General features: G+C 35.5%; 1 protein-coding gene across 1 annotated transcript; it reads left to right on the top strand.

Moving 5' to 3' along the window:
• Nucleotides 1-1,719: 1,719 nt before the first annotated feature.
• LOC115969759 lies at nt 1,720-14,589 on the top strand. The gene is made up of 8 exons (XM_031089370.1): nt 1,720-1,970; nt 2,044-2,112; nt 2,220-2,249; nt 4,911-4,943; nt 8,478-8,548; nt 11,275-11,356; nt 13,961-14,053; nt 14,259-14,589. Exons 1-8 carry the CDS (start codon nt 1,821-1,823, stop codon nt 14,310-14,312), a joined length of 582 nt encoding a protein of 193 aa, XP_030945230.1. The 5' UTR covers nt 1,720-1,820; the 3' UTR covers nt 14,313-14,589.
• The last annotated feature ends 6,823 nt before the right edge of the window (nt 14,590-21,412 follow it).

Here is a 21,412-nt window from a genome sequence, read left to right on the forward strand (position 1 = left end):
TATAACCTAAAGGTGCACTCCCCTGTTAAGGAACTTCCTTTTTGGATCCTCAATAGTATACTTCCTTCCTAAGGAGCTATCAAATGTGCACTGTCCCTTTTTTTGGCACTGTCCCTTGCTAAAGACTAGCTGCAGTATGATTGTCTCTTACTAAGGACTAAATACAATACTAAGCTTTTATTCACAACTTGCCATAGGTTTTCAAAACATATTCAATATGCTCACAAAAATAATTCATTCATAATTCTAAAAAATATAAAGATATATTCACACATACAAGTTTAAATAAATTTAGGTTGTCCCACAAGTTTTTCATAAAACGAATAGTCAATGTGCACATCAAACATTTATAAAATATTAACTTATATATAGAATATTAACACATTTCTTTGATATAAAATAGTTTAATAATCAACACTGTTTTGGGAAAACCCCCCAAAATTAGTAAACACCACTTACCTCTTATTTGCAAAAATATGAAACCAACCTCCCTTGAATCACAACAAATCAGTAGGATTAGAACCTAGCAACACTAAAGATAGGTCCATCAATACACAATTTCTCACTTAAAATCAGTTTTCACACTTAAACAATTTTATCTTAAACAATACTGATATATCCAAAATTCTCTATTTATTCACTTAAATATTCAATTTACTTTCAGCTTTGATCAGATTTTTGGCTCTGCCTAATCAGATTTTCCATTAATGTAATCATAGATATTCATGAAACTTCAATATGGCCGAATAATGAATATCTGATCAATTTGACTGTAACAGCCATATGTTTTATTCATATCTATTCACTCTAACATTATATCTATTCAATCTAATATTGGAAGCCACGTATAATAGCCTTAATTTATCAATCCAGTTGCCTATTATTCCCTTGATGCCGCTGGACTAGTATTTAGACAATAACAAAGGTGTGGATGCATGTTAGTTTGATGGTGAACTTAGTGAGGCTATATACGATTATATAATAACCACAAAGCACCCTTTTTCCCATTAATATAATCATAGATTAGGTACACAAATCGTAGATGCTTCCTATAAGCGTGGAAACAACCCTAGGGTAGAAAAATAAATTCAACCTTGTGCGTCGCTAAAAGAGAGGAAGTCTCCTATTTATATATATACGTAGCTCAAGGATAAGGCTAGGGTTTTAAAATCATCAAGGCCCATATTTATACTTATGACATCTCACTTGGGCCTCATATACAATAATAATTATCTGATTTAAATATTTTAGATCCAAATCAATTAAATCCATTTAATTATGAGACTCTCTTTAATTTATGCATATGAAATAAATTTATATAAAATTATGGGGTGTTACAAGAAGTGTCATAAGGCTAGTTATAAAAAATGAACAAATCCACACACGAACATATGATTTGTACTCATTTTTTAGAGTTAGCGTTATGATGATGTTAGTTGTATTAGTAGTTCTAATTACTTAATTTTTGTAGAAAAACATGTAAATCTCAAATTAAAATCAGTAAAAAATTATGATACTAACCAAAAAAAAAAAAAGTCTCATCTCACGGGCGAAGTTTGGGATTTGATTTTTTTTTTTTTTTGTTTTTTTGAATTTAGTTATTGAATTTGATCTATTTTTTATTTTTTTATAAATATAGTGATAATATAATATATTGGGGGTATTTTAGTCAATTTTAAATCTCAAAATTCAAAAAAGGTTTTATGCTTCTCGAGAGAAAGCAGTGTTGTTGTCTTCTCGGTTGAGTTTTCTCACGCATTTGATTTCTAATTTAATTTCTTTCACACTCACACACACACACTCTTCTCTCAAAAAAAGAAATGGAAGGAAGTGGTGAAAGTGGTGAATGCGATCCTTATGATATGCAATGCGCTCCTTCATCAACAATGGGAATGGGAACGCGAAGTTGGGATATGAAGAAATCATTCAACCTCGCCCTTCGCCCTCTCCTCACCGCCTGCTCTAACCAAGTAAATTCAATTCAATCTTTTCCAAATTCCCAAAACCTAACAATTAACCAAGTAAACTCGTGTTGGTGTGTAGGGATTCTGCAGTGCCTTTCCAAATTTCAGTACCCAGGAGCAACAACATCTCCACCGCCTATTTCTCCAGGTACCGTACACCCCTTCTTTTTGCACCTAATAAATTTTTGATTATGATTAGGGCTTATTGAACTAACACTCTCTTCTCTTTGCTGTTTTTTTTTTTTTTTTTTACAGGTCCTTACATCATTACATGAAAGTATTGAGGTACACACTGCTACTTTCTTCACCCATTTTCCGAAAATTGTTTGACTGATCATAATAATTTTCATCACAACAGCAACAAAGCCTTAGTCCCTAATTTATTTTTTATTGTTGCCTATGCATCCTTAAAAGATTGGTCACATGTTTGTTTTTCATTAAAAAAAAATAAAAAGGTCAAATTAAAACTTACCTACATGTTGTTTGACCAAAATTTAAGTTGTCTACTTGAAGTTTAAAATTTGACACTTTACCACATGAGGTTAGCTCAGTTAGAATTTTGTATCCCACTTCTAATAAAAACATGGCTAAATATGTAATTTTACTTTACTTTTATGCCTCTATCCTCCAAAAAAACAAAAAAAACATAAAAATACAATATCAAATAAGATAAAAAATAATCCAGCAGAACACTTGCATCATGAGATTTCAAACCACAAGTAGGCAACTTAAATTTTGGTCAAACCTCAGGTGGGTAAAATGTCAAATTTCAAACCACAGGTAAGTAACTTAAATTTCAATTAAAACACATGTGGGTAAGTTATAATTTACCCAAATTAAAAAGAAAAAGAAAATTTGTTCATTCTTCAAAGTCAATTTTACTGCAATTATGCAAGAGTGGATGTAGGGGAAGTGTAAAAGGTGTCGTGTGCCAAATTGTCAAAATTAAGAGAATGGAGTTTGAGCTTTGTTGCCACTTGTTTGATTTATGTTTTGTGGGAGTTGTTTATTTGTTAGGGTCAGTGTGTTTGAATGGCAAATTGGTTTACTTAATTGGCTTGTTTTTATACTTGGCTAGTCTGTACTCTATGCAATTGCTGCACTTTCATATTTGTGATAGTGATTTTATTTTTTTCAGTGTATTCTCTCAAATGCGATTACTTAAATCTTCCTTGCGCTTTCTTTTTATTTACTTAGCGCCTTCTCTGGCCTTGAAGTTCTCATCTTTTATGAAACATTTAGTATTTCAGCCTGCTCTCAACTTAAATGTTAGGCTAAAACGTACTTTACACATTCTTAGTTTGGGGTCACTTCTAAATTGTTCTCTTGACTTCCAAAACTTGCAGTTTATACTATCGACTATTATAATGATGTTAATGGGCCCTTTCCATTATGGTTTGTTACATTTTTCACTGTTAACCCGCCTAAAAATGGCATTTTTAAAAAAATTTTCTTTTCAATTTTTGTTGGGGGTTGGGTAATAGGAAGATTCTAACTAATGATGATGGGAGGGCACATCAACAATGATGTTATACTCAGGATTGTAAATTAAAAGTTTTCATAGTCAAGGGACCCTGATTTGGAATCGACCTCAAACTTAAAGGGTGTAAATAGTATTTTAGCCTAACTTTTACCACCTTTATTATAATCTCTCTCTCTCTCTCTCTCTCTAAAGTTGGAAAAATTGGATTAGACATAGTTACCCTGTGTTGCTGCATCAGTGCAAACCTTATTGAAGATGACCATTACTCTAGTGAATTTGGCTCTCTACTTAACATTCAGAACCATTATGATTTTATTTTCTAAATTTGCAAGGAAACATAATTACTCTAATAAAGGTTTATTGATATCAAAAAAAGAGACACCCAAGTAAACAAGGATCGTTTAGGAGACATAGCCTCATAGACAATTCATGATCGTTTGTGATATTGTGATCATTCAGGAGACATAGCCTCATAGACAGAAAAATGAATTTTTCTTCTATGCTGAACTATTTCTGCAAAATGCCAATCAAATCAGATAACGTTTTTATAAATGTGTTCTGTCTTGGAACTCCAATAGTCACGTATGAAAGAAAAAATAATTAGTTACTTTATCTCACTTTGATGTTGAAGAATAAGTGAATAACAATGGGTTAATTTCTTTGTAATGTTGGCATTTATCATGTTTTACTATTAATAAGTTCATAAAATAAAAATAGCAGACATTATGGTTTGAAAAAGGAGAATTTGAACCAGTAAATTATTTGGAATTTTGGATGATATGGGAAAATATGTATGCATTCACTCATATTGAATTTAATGGGAATATTGTGCATATGTAATATGATAGACCTGTTACTCTCTGTTCCTACAAACAAAATTTCTCATTATTTTATTTGTTATCAAGTGAGATTATTTTAAATTCTTCGACTGAATATTTAATGCTTTGCTAAAGTGGGATTGGTAACAAGCATGTTTTGGTTGGGCATTGATGCTTCTATTTCAATAGTCTTGCATGCTTTATAGGTAAAATACACACATCCCTAGTGAGTTTTGAATCCATGACCTCATGCCCAACTATCAAAGTTTTGAATCCATGACCTCACGCCCAACTATCGAATTATCCACCAGGAAAAAAAAATCTTGCATGCTTAATTGAAAATTAGTCTCATTTTTATATCTTTTATTCCCTTTGTAGTGTTGCTTAAAGATCTTAGCTAAAGCCTAAAGTAGACTTCTTTTTAGGGATCTTCCCATTGCATGGTGTTTTTGTTGTTGATTTTATTGCATGTGTTAAAAACTATAGTTCCTGAAATAGCTCCTTCATCAACTTTATATAGAATGTATAAATTAGATTGCTACCTGGGCTCCATGGCAATCAACAGGGCCAACTTCTTAATTGCTGTTTTGATATAATCTTATGGTATAATTCTAAATTTCATGCTACCTTATTTGAATTTGACAGGATGAGTTCGAGTCTTTATGTCTTGAAACACAGGTACTCATTTTATTAATATCTTTGCTGTTATCATTTTTTCTTAATTACCTTCAATTTCTACGTCGAAGGTTTAGGTTATGTTTGGTAATAGTTTTTGTTTTCTATTTTCAAAAACTTGTTTTGGGAATATAAAGAAAAAACAATTTTCTTTTATTTTTTAAATAAAAAACATGTTTGGTTAGTTGAAATTAAAAAGATAGTTTTTTTGAACAAAAAAATAGAAAATACTAAAATATGTTGTTACTCGGATTTGAACTCTAATGCTAACTCATTAAATGAGACAAATTCATTAAATTAAATGCGTATTTTCATTGACTTTTGAAAATTAGAAATTGAAAACAGTTTTTTGCATGCTTTTAGTTTTCTTCACAAGTTAAGTTTTGAGAACAGTTTTTGTTTTCTATCCATTTTGAGTTGCCAAACAAGTTTTTTAGTCTAAAAAATAGAAAATTGTTTTTGAAAACAGAAAATAAGAGGAAAAAACAGTTACAAATATACCCTTAGTATCTTACACATCATAGAATTGAAGCAGGTTGTTTCCGTCGCTAGGATATGATTTTTTTTTTTTCCTTTTACTTTGGAAAAAGAAAAAAAGTAAGGGGGATGGGGAAGGGGTTGCCTCATATGTGAAACATACCTTTAGAATCAATGGAACCACAATGAAAAGCACTTAAACAGTGAAAACTGAAAACAAGAAAGTTTTGGTTATGTTGTTTACGTGACAGATGATCTGTTAATTTTCAAATGATTTATAGGTAAGTTAAATTTTATCAAGAAAAAAGATTACAACCAAGTACGCTGAATGTGTACTTAATGGCTAGACATTAACTTAAAGTACAATAATATACAGAATTGAGTAATTCTGAGAAAGAATGGCCACTTAATGTATCCATCCAACCATACAACGTACGTAAAATAAATGAAAAAGCTTAAGCTCCATTGTTGTATTTTCAACTCCTTCAAACATTTGAGGATTTCGTTCTTGGCATGCCCTGTTTCAATTTACTATCAAGACACGCATTCGCAATTAGATCTGTATCAAGAATTTGTCTACATTTGATGAGTGTTTTTTGAGAATGAGAAACTGACTTCGTTTGGACCAACTTCAATCTATTTTGCCAATACCCTTGCCAGAATCTTATAAACGTTGCCAATTAGGCTAATGAGTCTAAAATCCTTCCCATCCAATAATCCAAAGCCCTTATCTATAAATGTTAAAGGACCCAAGATTGAGCTAATGACCAGAAGAATAGAAGCATTTGGGGGAATACTTACTCAAATTGGTTACACTTGGATTCCTTGGGAGCTTCAGGTGGTATTTTAGCGTTATGGGATAGAGCTAGGGAGTTGTTAGTTGGTGGAATGTTCCTTGGTGCATAGGGGGGTTTTAAGTGTTATTTGTTTTTCAAGCAAAAGAAAGGGAGCAACAAGAATAACAACAGGGATGTGGGTTTTTTCAACATGCTTTGCTAGATTTACCCTTGGAGAGGGGTGGGGTGCCTTCACCTGGTCAAGCAATCACGATCCACCATTAATGTCCAGGCTAGACAGATTCTCGGTATCATTGAATTGGGAAATACATTTTCTTAATGTGAGTAAAAAATTACTCCAACAGCCCATCTCAGACCCTTTCCTATCCTACTCTATTGCAATTGCGTAAACGTAGGGTTTGGAAATATATGGCTGAAATCTTTGTGCTTTGTGGAAAGAGTCCAGAATTGGTGCGGGAGTTATAATGTCAAGGGTCACCCAATTGGATGTTGGCTCAGAAACTCAAATCTTTGAAAATTGATTTGAGAATTTGTTACAAGGAATTTTTTTGGGGGATGTGGCATCAAGGAAGTCTTTTGTCTTGAATGAAATAAGGGAGATGGATAGGAGGGAGGAAGATGGAAGGTTGAGTGCTGATGTGAGAGTTACTAAGGAAGATAATAAATTGGAATTGCAAAAGTTAATTGTTGTGGAGGAAATGAGTTGGAGACAAAAGTCATGGGTTCCCTGGTTAAAGGAAAGGGACAGAACTACCACCTTTTTTCACTGCCTTGCCAATGCATGTAGGCAGAATAACTTTGTTAGTTGCTTAAAATTTGGTGACACTTGCACCAATGTGTGGTGGCTCCATAACCATGTTGGTTGGATCTTTGCTTGTTCTGTGATGGAGCTTCTATAATGTTGGAAAGGAGACTTTGGTAAGAGAGGTTACAGTAGGATTTGCTAAGTGACCCATTTATGCTTATACGGTGTTTTTCGAGGGAAAGAAATGCCCCTTATTTTGAAGGGAAATTACAAAATTTGATTAATTGAAGTTGTTATTTTTTAAGACCCTTTTATTTATGATTGGAGTGTAGGGTCCATGCATTGGGGTGTTACTTTTGTGCGGGATGATCATGATTGGAAATTGAAACGTTGGTGGATTTCATGGACCCTATTTATTCAATCAAGATTAGGGGGGACGTTGAAGATCAAATTTGTTGGAGACCTACAAAGAATAAGTTTTTGAGGTAAAATCTTTCTATATGCTATTTTCTAATGGGGACAAGCCTTATTTCCCATGGAGAAAGTTCCTTTATAAGTAGCTTTCTTTGCTTGGACTATTGCGGTGGAGAAAATTCTTAATTTATATAATCTTCAAAGGTGAAGGATTATTGTTGTAGATTGATGTTATCTGTGTAAGAAGGGTGGAGAGACTGTAGATCATATATTGCTGTATTGTGGTTACACCAGAGAGTTATGGTCTTTCGTTTTGTGTTTATTTGGAGTGCATGGGTTATTTTAAATTTTTAATTGGTTAGTTGATTTGTTGGCATTTTGGACGGCGTGGTTTGCAAAACTTTAGAGTTGTGGTAGTTGGAAGGCCGCTAATCATTGAAGGAGAAGGGTTGCTGTTGTAGATTGATGTTATCTGTGTAAAAAGGGTGGAGAGACTGTAGATTATATATTGATGCATTGTGGTTACACCAGAGAGTTAAGGTCTCTTGTTTTGTGTTTCATTGGAATGCACTGGGTCATCCTAGTCAGTTAGTTGATTTGTTGCTTTTTGGCCTTTTGGATGGGGAAGTTCGCAAAACATCAAAGTGGTGGTAGTTGGAAGGCTGTCCCTTCGAACCTTACGTGGGCCATTTGGCGAGAGTGAAATAGCTGAGCTTTTGAAGGCATTGAATGATCTACAAAAGAGCTTAAGATGCTTTTTTTACATTCTTTGTATGAATGGATGGCTGTTTTACCAGGCCAACCGTGTTCCAATCTGTTAGAGTTTCTTGACTGTAAAATTTTCTTGATTTTGCCCTCTAAGTGCACCCCTTCTGTACTGGGTGGTTTCTTTATTCTCAATAAAACTTTCTATTTAAAGAAAAAAACTAGCAGATGAAGATTTTATTACCATCTAAGATGATTCATATAATTTCCAGTCAGAACTGTCACATTATTGGCACTTTGCTTCAAGAATCCTTGGCTTTTTCTTGTGTCTTGGTTGCTCCACATCACTGAGTAAGCAAATTGAATTGGTCACCATGTTAACATATACTGTACATGCAGGTGGGAGCCGCTCTAGATACTGTAGAGCAACTTGTGGAAGAACAAGCCTTGGACCCTTTGTTTTCAGATAAGTAGGTATCATTTAATTTTTGATTAATTTGATTCAAATTTATTGATTGGTTGGCCGGCTGCTAAAATTGTAGTCATTGTTATTATTATTATAAGTATTGGTCGTTATTTGATTTATTATTTTATAATTGGCTTGTTATTCTTGTATCAGCTTAAGGGGATTTTATAATTGGCTTGTTAATATCTAATTTTTGGCTTGTTAATATCTAATTTTCTCCTCTTTCAAATTATGCCCTCTTCTCATCTAACCCGAATCTTCCAAAGTTTACATTCAATTATTATTATATTATTTCTAGTAAATGGGATGTCATATAATTATAGGATTGTTTCGATGTTGAAGACTTTTAAGAATCTAGTAGAACCATTGATTCTAAACTTTTACAGCTTACTGAAATGCTCATACTGGAATTCAAAGACATTAACAAATTCAGGGTTAGTCAGATTTATTCAACATCCTCTATCTTGGTATCATAATCAATTTTAGAATATTTTATTCTCAGGGGATATTTCTTTGCTGAAGTTAATCTTCATTCCCTTATGTAATTTGTAAATTCTTGTATTGGTTGGGAAATATTCGTTGGGAAGTAGTTAAGTCCTATTCAAATCTTGGGTTGCAAATTGGCACTCTGACTTCTAATTCTTTTGGTTTTGGGAAAGGGAAAATTGCAAAAGGACTCTAAACTTTGGGTCAAAATAAAATTGACACTGTTTTTCTAATTTGATTTTCGTTTGGGCTTAATGGACATAAAATCCTATCACGTATGGGGTACATGATTTATTTTAATAAAATACTGGTTTGAAATTAATAAAAAAATCATTTTAAAATTCGGTTTTTTTTTTCCCTCCTTATTCTTCCTCCACCAGTGGCTTGGTGGATTTACCATGGCTGAAAATTGAGCCAACCTGGCAACCATAGGAGACCCCCATCACCATCCACATCTAGCTTGCCTTTTAGGCCCAAAACACCACCACCTCACTGCCTATAATTAAGCACCAATGCAGGCCACCATGAAACCCACCCAAAATCACTCTATTTCTACCACCTTCCTCAACTAGTTCCCATAAGTATTCTCAAAGCCCTTTAGTAAATATGCCAAATGCACAACTAGACACACCCAAATAACCAGCCAAACACCCAAGCGGCGGCTCTACTCCATTGGCCCTCCACTCAAACTAACACCTAAACTCATCCCTTCCACACTAAACCAGCACAACCCATTACTAATTCAAAGCCCATCAAACAGAACACCTTTAAACACAAAAGTGATCTAATTTTCAAACCTCAATTGACCTTTATAACCCATCATTGACCATGCTAGCCAACCTATCAACTATCAAGCTGATTTAGGCCCAAGCTATGACACCCACAACTCAAATTTGTTGTGCCCCAAAAACTGTCGTGGCGACACTCTGGTGAGAAAAGAAGAAGAATAGAAAAAGGAGGTGAAGTTTCCGTTCAGATGGAAGAGAGAATATGATAAAGATGGAAAGAGAAAAAGAAGATAAGGAGGAGAGAGAAGAAGTAGGTGGTTGGAGATTGAGAGAAACAGAAGGCTGTATCCAGTACACAAAGGTCTTACTTTTGCAGGGTTTAGGAGAGGTGATTGGTAAGTAGCATTACCCCCATTTTCTTTGGAGACTAATTCTATGACTCGAACCATGATTAGTCACTTTGGGTAGAAGGCACTTGCCATTGCTATTTGCTTAGGAGAGAAGGAAAAAAAATTGAGTTTTAAAATGAATTTTATTAATTAAATCATGAGCTTTTCACGTGAGGATATTCTGTACTTATCAAGAAGAGAGTTTCTAATTTCAAATTAGAAGAACTAGGGATTATTTTTATTATGGCCCAAAGTTCACATGATCCCTATGCATTTTTCCCTTCAGGAAATGTCTCTCCTACAGTCCTAATTATTTTCATGTTGATTAGTAGTGTTCCTCAAGGATAACCATTTGTCAAGAAGATTTTTCATAGTTTATAAAAACATCCCTTTGTTGCCTGTTGGTCTTAATCTCTTCATGTTTTTTGAGAACTCTTGAATTTTCTATCTTCTAGTTTTGGCTTTCTTCAATTTCTCTTCACCGCTTATAAAAAAAACCCTGACCCCTCCCCTACCCCCACTGTGGGCAGGCTTTGGAGAGTGGACAGAATTCCATAAAAAAATAAATTTTGCTTTACCTTTATACCTAATACCCCATTTCTGTTTTTGGTCAAGCTTAAGAGTTGAACCCAAGACCTTACCCAATTCTATTGGTGTCTTTATAACTCCATTTTTATAACAAACCAACCCCCCCCCCCCCCCCCCCCCCCCATCCCCTCTCACTATTTTGTAATAGAAAATTTTACTTGAATTGTGAATAACTACAAATATTTTTTCTATATCTGTTGCCATAAGTAAGGTGTTGCTGTCTAGTCAACCTGTTTGTGGAAATTTAGCAATAACCTTGAAAGCATTCCTACTTTATCATATTCTATCTAGTACTTGTAAGATCTGTGGTTTCTATTTTGTAAACATTGGAAACCAGAAGAAGTCTGAAACCTAAGTAAGGTTCTCTGTTATCAGTAGTAATATACTTTATAATGGATTCACAACAGTGCCCTTAATAGAATATATGATTATGCATCAGCATTCTACAATATTTTATGTTGGTTAGAATGGAATTACGTTTTCCTTGATCTCATTTATTGGAATTATAGAGTGCTTGTAACGTATTAACCCAAATGCAGGACTAATGTAATGGATGTTGCTCAAAATCTTTCATCGGCAAAGAGGAGTGAGATCCGATACTTGACGGATATGCTAAATATGGTGAGTGATTGGGTTTTTGTATTTAACTAACTTAATAGACTATGACAGTTGTCATCTCTTTTTACGGTTATATTTTTACTTATGATCACACTTATCAGTATTTGTAGAAGGGATAAAATCAGCTATATATGCATTGGTTGAAGAGGTTGTAAGTTAACTGCTTAGGATAAATCATTTTATCATCTCCTTTTCCCCTTTCTGATCAAGAAGAATCATTAGATATCTTCTATTAAAATCTTGCACCAGAAGCCACAGTGCTTAGGCTTGTATATGATATGCACAAAATCAAATTAATAGAATTGACAACTAGACATTACTTAAATCTGTAGAATTGAAAAGTTTTGTGTGCATTGGAGGATTAGGAATAAGTAAATTGTGTACTTTCAACCAAGTTTTATTGGGCAAATGGGGTGTGTGTGTGTTTTTTTTTTTTTTTTTTTTTTTTTTTTTTTTTGAGGATATGGTGTAGACATGGAAGATAGATTCATTGCTAGTTCAGAATTTCGTCCATTCAAGGTTTATATTATTGGGTCAATGTATGAAGTCTAGTTGAAGCAAAAATCATTATTTTATATGTCTAGTTATAGACATTCTGGGGTTCATACAAATTTTAATTTGGTTTTTCAATTTACAAGTTATGGTTAGTTTTTAATTTAGGCCAATTTTGTAATTTTCAATTCGTCTGAAATAATGGTATTTTGGTGGAGTCTAAAATTATCTAAAGAGATTCTAAGTATCTTAGGTTTATTTCCTTGAGTGCAAGTTTTTTATTACCTTAGTAGGTTTTTAGTTTACTAGTCTAATAAGGAGTTCGTGTAATAGTCAAATTTGGAGCTCTAGTTCTATTATAGAAGTTCAGATTTTGAGCTATTTAAGTGTCTTATTGTACTCATTAAAGGTGGATTTGATTATAAAAATAATGGGTTTTTTTTTTTTAGTATTGAGGCACATTGGCCTTATTGTGTTATTTCTCCTTTGCGCTTCTCTCTCCCCTTTATTTGATATTGTGTCACTGCCACGTGCACTGTTGGCATGCACTGTTCATGCTATTGTTCCCTACTAAAAACCTAGTCATACTTGAATCATAACCTTAACCCTAAGTCACCACGAACCCTACCACAAGCACGTACAAACAAATTCCTCATTTTGTCCTATGTTAGGAAATTGATCATTTATGGAAGCTATTAATTACAGGGAAGTGTGGTGAGTCTTGGGATACAAATTTGGTTGGGATGTCTTATGGGTGTAGCCTTTGGAAACATATAGTGCAGGATGTAAGAGGTTATTTTAGTTTTGTTAATTTGTGGTTGGGGATGATAGGATGGAAGGGGTTTTTTTTTTATTTTTGTTAATTTGTGGTTGGGGATGATAGGATAGGTCACTTGTGGAATGATTTGTGGTGGAACACAAATTGAAAGGGGCATTGAGGAAAACAAATAAAACAAAAAAGATAGGAAAGCCTATGAACCAACACCTAGAATTACTTGGAATTAGCACCACGTAGGAAAACCTAGGAATTTATACTTTGGTTGCCAGAAATCAGCACCTAGATATTGGATAATCCAGTATAAAATTTTATTCATCATCAATCATAATTTTTTCTCTGGGCCTTTAAATAGGCTAATCTCTCTCTCTCTCTCTCTCTCTCTCTCTCTCTCTCTCTCTCTCTCTCTCTCTCTATATATATATATATATATAATCAGAAACCTCATGTATGAGATAATGATGTGTTGCCTTGTGGCTCATTCTTAGAGAACTCCTTCACTTAGCCTTCCACTTAATCAAAGATTTTAAAGATTTATTTGATTTTTATTATTTATTTGTATTCAACAATAAATAATTTTGGGTTAATCACCATTTTGGTTCCTAATGTTTTTGCACTATGTGGCAAAATGGTCCCTAATATTTCAAATGTGTCAATTTAGTCTCCAACATTTGGTATTGTGTCAATAGTTCCCGCCCGCCATTAAGTAGTGGATTGAAAGTGCTTGTGGCTAACAGTCAAAATAAAAATGTTTTATATGCCACCTAGACTTCCACATGGAGGTGAAATTTCTACTTTGTGACTGATTCTTTAGCTATAATGAATTTAATCTTGCCGAAGGTAAATCATCATATGTGCTAACTTCTCTATTGTACTCTTCTGGATGATGAACTTGTTAGGAAATGCTAAACCTAACCCAAGATTTGTGAGATGTGAACAACAGAAAACAGAAACAAAATATATCTAAGCATACAAACGCAAGAACACTAGTTTTATGTGGTTCACCCCAAAACCAAGGCTATGTCCTCGAAGTTGTTGCAGCTTTTTGTTGACCTAAAAATTGATTACAAGGATCATAGGTATATATACTGCCTAAGTGCCTATCCATGTGTGAAAATACCATAGTGTGCTTAAAGCTTCTAATGTATTCTCAAATACTGAAATATCCCCTATAATTATATGCACTAACACAATAAAGGCTCCACACAAATCTTATTAGAACCTTACCCAAGCAAATATTGTTTGTTTCAAGCTCTGGCCCTTTTGTTTGATTTTTAAGATGAAAGAAGAATGATTATAAAGTAGTGGGTGAGTATTCTTATCACCACTCCGTTTATTAGGTTGAGGAACAGAATCGCCATATTCGCGCTCATGTTGAAATCCGCAGGAAAGAGATGGAAGATGCCAAACGCTTGGCAGATGCCGTAGAGAAGGTACAATGTTTTTTCTCTAACTTAGACTTCTCTCCTACCCCACACCCCCTCACCCTCTCTCTCCCACACCACCCCCACCCCCCCCCCCCCCACCCCCACCACACCCCTTCCTCCCCAAAAAAAGGAAAGAAAAAGCTATGTCAAAAGTTGTCATGAAAAGTGTTTGATGGCTGATTAAATTAGTTTCTCGTATGCTAATTTGCAGTTAAGAAGCAGGAGTTTAAGTTATGGGACATTTGGCAGCAACATGGTTGATTAAATTGGTTTTGCATATTGACAGCTGCTTCCTTCAGTGGATTTTTACAATATATGTCTGTCTATCTTCTGTTCTCAAAACCTGTATATCACAGCTTGTTAATTGTGATACAGTTCTAGTGTGTATAGGCCTTTATGGCTCTTAGGAATTCTTGTTAATGGACTAGTCTTATTCTGATGTTTAAGATCATGAGAAGCTGAGAAATTTGCCCACTTATGATATCCGTGTCAATTGCTATTGAATTTAATATGACATATTGACACTATTTTTCTCTGGGGTGCATTTGATGAAGTAATTGCTGCTAACATACCCAAGAAAGTTCAAGCGAGATTGGAAATTTCTAAATGTTTGCTTCCCAGTTCCCACATTCTTAGGTTGACATGGACCAATATCATCGGCTACGCCTACGCAAATCTAATTTAAAGCTCTAAGCTTCAACTACAAATGGAAAAAACAATTGCTTGTCGGCCCACATGGCCCAAAGTATTTCTATACTGACCGAGAAGTATTATTGGGCTCTAAGCTAATTCCTGGATCCATTATAAGTTTTGTACAAGCTCAAATGAACTACACCTACAAGCCGATTTTGAGCTCGAATTTTCTCTTCCCGGTATCTTGTTCTTGAACATTCTTTTGATAAGGCCAATAATTTTACTCAAAAGCATCAAAGTTTAGATTTTAAACAGTCATCAATATTTAAGACACACCTAGGCCTTTTAGAATGCATAATATGAACTCCCGCCAAATAGAATTGTATGCTTTTATAGTCGTCTTATGCTCTGCATCTTGGAGAAGTACATGAAATTTCAGTCAACTAAGAAAGCAGCCTAACGTCAACTGTCCCTCTACAGGGTCAGCTCTTTAGCTGGGGCCTAAAATAACTTTTATATTAAAAAAAAAAAAATAGTGAGTACACATCATACTAATATGACATTCTTAATTTTTATTTTAACATGATACATTTATGTTAAAAGCTAGAGATTCGGTTGTTTACTGTGTTCACAAAGAGAATTTCTTAGTGCCAACAAGTTAAATTTCTTTCGTGCAAAAATATACTTTGCAGTTTTGTGTTATATTTGCTCTGGTTCTACTGTTTATGGCATATTTATTATATGAAGTAAAATATATTTATTTTTATACCTTGAAAGTGAAAAGTGAAATAATGAAAAATGTAGTATATATAGATTTTACTCTTATACATTTATTACATAATATATAAGAAATAATTTATTTGTAATAAAAAAATAAAAAAATATTACTTATTATCAATAAAAATTAATTTATTAAAATTAACACATCACACGTATTAATCTACTGATTTAATTTTCTTTTATTATAATATTTTTGTATATTACAATTAATGAGGGTAAATTTATCAAGACCATCTATCTACAAAGATGGACTGAGTAAATAGCATTTATGGCAAGGCCGCATAATGGCCAACCATCAATGATAGACGAAACCATAAAAAAACATTAAATACAAGAGACAGCTAAGGAGTAACGTCCGGATACTAACAGACGAATAGTCGTTGACAGACAATAAAAGCCAACATTTATTACCAATGACTCCTGTGGGGCCCAAATAATTTATGGGTCAGGCCCATTTACCCGTAGGGAGTCCAAAGGCCCAAACCGAGGAGGGTTATGGCCCAAATTTGATAATATAAAGCACAAGATAGCCTTGGGGTACAGCCGAGGACAGTTCAGTCCTTGGCAGACCCAAAGTCCCACCGGTAAGAGGGGCAAAAACGGTATAGAACTAAACTTGAAAGAAAATCTAAAAATATCCAGGGAAAGCTGCCCTTACTGCCATTCAATACTCTGCACCTGACAGAGCCGTATTCTTCGGCTTTTACAACCACCCCCAACGACTTTGAGTATGGGCTGATGGGACAAGTATCAGTCTTGGAAAGTTTGACCCTACACGTGGACGAAGGACAGTGAACACAGGCTAGTATAAAAGGAAATGTGAGTAATCTAGAGGGGGGGTTGGGAAAAGTGGCCAAAAACCAGAGCCTCCCAGCCCACCTCCAGGAGAAAGACTCCGGGGGTGAAGAAAACTGAAACATGTATGAACTCCACGAAAAACCCACCACCTGATGACCAAGGCCTAGCCTTTCAAACCCACGCTCTACAAATCATATTGTTTGGGCCTTTTTACGTGCGAACCCAACACCGCTACGGTCCGCCACGAATCGTGTCCTTACAATTGGCGCCGTCTGTGGGGAGGCTTGTGTGTTGGTATAGGTGGTAGGTTGAGAGAGTTCCTTTGTCATTTCTAACGACTGGTTATAGAGTTTTAGTGTAAAGTTTCGCTAGGGACTACGTTTCTTGACTAGGGGCTACGCTAGGTAGCGTTAATCGCATGGATAACTCTAGGGGCTTGGTTGAGGAGCTAACTCCCCTAAAGCCAAGGTCCCACGCAATGAGAAAACTGAGTTTTGGACAGAACTAAGGCATTGCATGGTCCTCGGACTCAAGCCTATGGGGAAACCAACTACTTGGATGAGAAAACTGAGTTTTGGACAGAATCAAGGCATTGCATGGTCCTCGGACTCAAGCCTATGGGGAAACCAACGACTTGGATGAGAAAACTGGGTTTTGGACAGAACCAAGGCATTGCATGGTCCTCGGACTCAAGCCTATGGGGAAACCAACTACTTGGATGAGAAAACTGGATTTTGGACAGAACCAAGGCATTGCATGGTCTTCGGACTCAAGCCTATGGGGAAACCAACTACTTGGATGAGAAAAATATTGAGCTTTGTAAGGTTGGCTACTTAATAACAATTCTAAGTTACTCAATTCTCGGCTCAAATACTGTAAAAGGTTAATGCCAATAGGAGTGTTAAGAAGATGGAGAAACACCGCACTATTCAGTAGCATAGGGGGGCAGTTCATTTTGCGGGTGATATGTCCTCGGATGGTTACTTCCTACACTGCATCGGGCATTGAGCTATCATCTCGGCGAGTTTTGGGGTAAGTATCGTTTTTCACAGGTCGGCATTGTTGTGCCAAACAACTCTATTAAGGTTATGGTGATATCTTTTTTAGCAAGCATTTTGGCCCTAAGTGTCATTGATTCAAATGCTATATTATTGTGCCGAACAACACTTGCAAATTCACAATAGCCCTTTTTTTTTGGCGCTAGAAGGAGGGCCCTTCTCTTTGATAAAGGATTAGGACCCCCAAGTATTGTACTCTAAGGTCGGCGGTATTGTGCTAGGCCGACTCAAAAAGTTCATCATAATGTTCTTTCTTTTCCTGTCTAATGGGAGTTTCAGCCATAAGTATCATTTGTTCGATTCAGTATTATTATTAAGCCGGATTGTTTTTATAAACATAGAGCAAGATCTTTTTATTAACTGGGACTTTGGTCCTAGACTTCGGTCACGGTTTAAGAATAAAAAGAATTCACAAGATTGTATGTCTATGCATTGCGCTATCATCTCGAAAATATAGAGAAAAAACATGTGAAGTAAAGTGATAACAATTTTTATTAATATAAAAATGTATTACAACGTACAAAGAGGGGCTTAAACAAGCCTATACAAAAAGTAGATTGCCAAAACAATAAAAAAAAAGAAAGCAATACATTAAGTAAATAGTCAGATCTCTTTTTAAACTCGTCTCCGAAGTCCTTCCAAACTCTGCCTCAGTAGCGCCCATATCGAGAGAAGGATCTTCTTCTCAGTAGCGCCCATATTGAGAGAAGGACCTTCTTCGGAAGAAGATTGAGGAGACGAATGAAGAAGATGGAGGAGATGAATGAAAAGAAGGAGGAGAAGAAGAGGGAAGAGATGAAAAAAAAGAAAAAGGAGCAAAAGAGGGAGAAGGAAAAGCACCAGGATGGATCTGGTGGTGGAAAGAAGAAGAAAGAGAGGCAAAATGAGACACCAGTAAACGAAGAGAGAAAGAAACAGGGGCACTTGGCCCCTGCCTCAATCCTGACTCCTAACACACTGGTGCCATGTTAGGAATGCTCATGAGAGAGCGGTTGGTTCTGATGATGAGTGTCCTTGACTCAGTCACGCCGAAAGTTTGACGTGACGAGTCCCTGTTTCGGATTTTGGCTGAAAGGATGGTGAGATAGATTTTGAGTCTTCGCTATCCCTGCCCTGACCGAGCCATTACGAGCTTTATTGGAATGTGGTGTTTACGGGGGGGGGGGGTATGGTTCCTTCATTACACGTTGTTACGGTGAACGTATTATGATTTAGTGTATAACTAGTGGGTGAAGTAAATGCTAAGGGAGGCTAAGGATTTCAGATCTCAGAAGGGTAAAAAGGGTCTCTGTACGAGAGCGATAGCCTCCTACTTGCCTTCTTATAGGAAGGGCAAAACGGAAGGTATTAAATTCGTCCAGGTTTCCAGAAGAACCTGTAAACAAAGATGTATCCGTTCCACTTCCCCACCTCATCAAACAAACCGTCGAATTTAAATAGTCTCGTAAATAGAAGTCATTAAAAGCGCGTCTTGGATAACCAAACGGCGAAAACGCGTCCGGAGTAAGATCAAAAGAATGTCTCGTAGACCGGTACATTTCCTGGGCAGATGGAGAACCGCCAGCATTAGTGAAAGATCGAATTGGATGAGCTATAATAAAGGCTCGGTATTACCAAAACCCCCCTTTCCAACCAAGAGGTTGGACAGCAAGGTTTTGAGGGGCTATTGTGGGGCCCAAATAATTTATGGGCCAGGCCCATTTACCCGTAGGGAGTCCAAAGGCCCAAGCCGAGGAGGGCTATGGCCCAAATTTGATAATATAAAGCACAAGATGGCCTTGGGGTACAGCCGAGGACAGTTCAGTCCTCGGCAGACCCAAAGTCCCACCAGTAAGAGGGGCAAAAATGGTATAGAACTAAACTTGAAAGAAAATCTAAAAATATTCAGGGAAAGCTGCCCTTACTGCCATTCAATACTCTACACCTGACAGAGCCGTATTCTTCGGCTTTTACAACCACCCCCAATGACTTTGAGTATGGGCTGATGGGACAAGTATCAGTCTTGGAAAGTTTGACCCTACACGTGGACGAAGGACAGTGAACGCAGGCTAGTATAAAAGGAAAGGTGAGTAATCTAGAGGGGGGGCTGGGAAAAGTGGCCAAAAACCAGAGCCTCCCAGCCCACTTCCAGGAGAAAGACTCCGGGGGTGAAGAAAACTAAAACATGTATGAACTCCACGAAAAACCCACCACCTGATGACCAAGGTCTAGCCTTTCAAATCCATGCTCTACAAATCATATTGTTTGAGCCTTTTTACGTGCGAACCCAACACCGCTACGGTCCGCCACGAATCGTGTCCTTACAACTCCAAATCTCATAAATGCAAATATTCATTTAGATGATGAATACAAAAGGTATAAAACTCACACAATTAAAAGAGAGAAAGGTACACAATTTCATCCTCACAACTCTTAGCCATTTTAGCTCTCTGATTTAAGTAAGTGATTGTTTCACCTTCAACTGACTTTTATCATTGGAAGACCCTTGGCCAACACCACACCGGTGTTTTATCATTTCTTGGTCTCTCTTTGCAGATTGAGCATCAGAACAACCTGTCATCGTCCATCAACATAGACAAAGTGCACAACTGATGATTTTCTGCATTATCAACAATCATAATAAAATGAGAAATAGTATATAGGCTTTTTTTTTTTTTTTCTCATAACAATTTAATAATTCTTTGTATTACGTTGCATTCCTAAAAATAATAATAAAAAAAAATTTATGAGATTTGACTTGTGTAGGAATACCTTTTTATGGAAATAAAATAATAATTTATGTTCACAGATTTAAAATATTGATACATGACAACTAACATCTAAAAAATCAACCTATTCTATCATTTAGCACCAAAAAAAAAAAATCAACCTATAATTTATATTTTTTTAACAAGACATACATGATGGTGCAAAAAACCTCAGTCGGCCATTCATCCAAAAGAGTTTTAAAATACTTGTGATATACAACACACTCAAACAAAGGGACACTTCCTTCTCAAAAAAGAAGAAAAAAAGAAAGAAGAGGGGGACACTAATATGATGCCAGCGAGGCTCATCATGCTTAAGCTCAAACGGCAAGTAACCTATTGGCTTTTCATGCTCAATTAAATGACCATCCATTACTATCCTTTGGTCAAAGGCTTTTAATAGGTGGAGCCATGCCTTTTTATAGCTCATGTAATTAATTTCTGAAATTCTTTTTGATACCTGGAATCGAATGGAAAGGCTACCGTGAGCTCTATATATATCCATTATATATATAATAATCATGCTTTCAACACAATATATTTCGGGTGAAGAGTTTCTCATCCTATAAGTAGTGTAGGCTTGTAAGGATATACAGCTAGGTGGTTGGGTTTGTTGTATCCTAAAGGCAATACACATAATTGTTAGTTTATTACACCTAAAAACTCCGTAGATAACGTATATCGTCTCAAGAGAGTTCTTAAGAACCAAAATATATGGACCAAATTGACAATAATCACAAAATGAAAGAACCAAAATATTATTTCTCCTTAAACTTTTTACGGAATCAACCATTACATGTCAAGAAGTATCTACATACACGGTTATAGTACACAATCCATGAACCATCACTGCAATTTAATACTAATGCTAAGCATTCTAAATAAGTTCATTCTCCACTGATTATGGTACATCACTTCAGTCCATTTCTCCTCAGCCCATTTCTATAAGCTTGTGCGCACTGTTTAGAATGGCCGAAAACCTTGCAAGAAGAATATTGGGAAGAAGCTCACATAGTGGGCAAAAACTGATTTAAAGACAAAAGACTTTAGATGCAAGATGATGAAGTACAAAAACTGAACTTTTTATGTGGACAGGAATATGTTAAGAAGAAATTGAATAAGATTGGTAGCGTACTCAGATTATATTTTTTTAGTTGGGCCAAGTTATATATATATATATATATATTAAAAATTAAATCTAAAGAATAACCTATCAAAAAAAAGTTTACTTCCAAAATAGTTTGGATGAATTTTCCTTACCGGCAATGAAATGAATATTCAAGTATACTTTAAGTTATATAATAGTTTTAATAGGTTAAATCTTGTTACACACACCTTATTCCACACTC

This window comes from Quercus lobata, chromosome 12 (genome assembly GCF_001633185.2).
Source record: "Quercus lobata isolate SW786 chromosome 12, ValleyOak3.0 Primary Assembly, whole genome shotgun sequence".
NCBI classification, from domain to species: Eukaryota; Viridiplantae; Streptophyta; class Magnoliopsida; order Fagales; family Fagaceae; genus Quercus; species Quercus lobata.

What these genes read in the sequence shown, in the direction of transcription:
- LOC115969759 (XM_031089370.1), top strand. Translation starts at nt 1,821, where the DNA reads ATGGAAGGAAGTGGTGAAAGTGGTGAATGCGATCCTTATGATATGCAA. An exon ending in CTTTATGTCTTGAAACACAG is followed by an intron (nt 4,944 to 8,477) that starts GTACTCATTTTA and finishes CTGTACATGCAG; the next exon opens with GTGGGAGCCGCTCTAGATAC. An exon ending in TGACGGATATGCTAAATATG is followed by an intron (nt 11,357 to 13,960) that starts GTGAGTGATTGG and finishes TCCGTTTATTAG; the next exon opens with GTTGAGGAACAGAATCGCCA.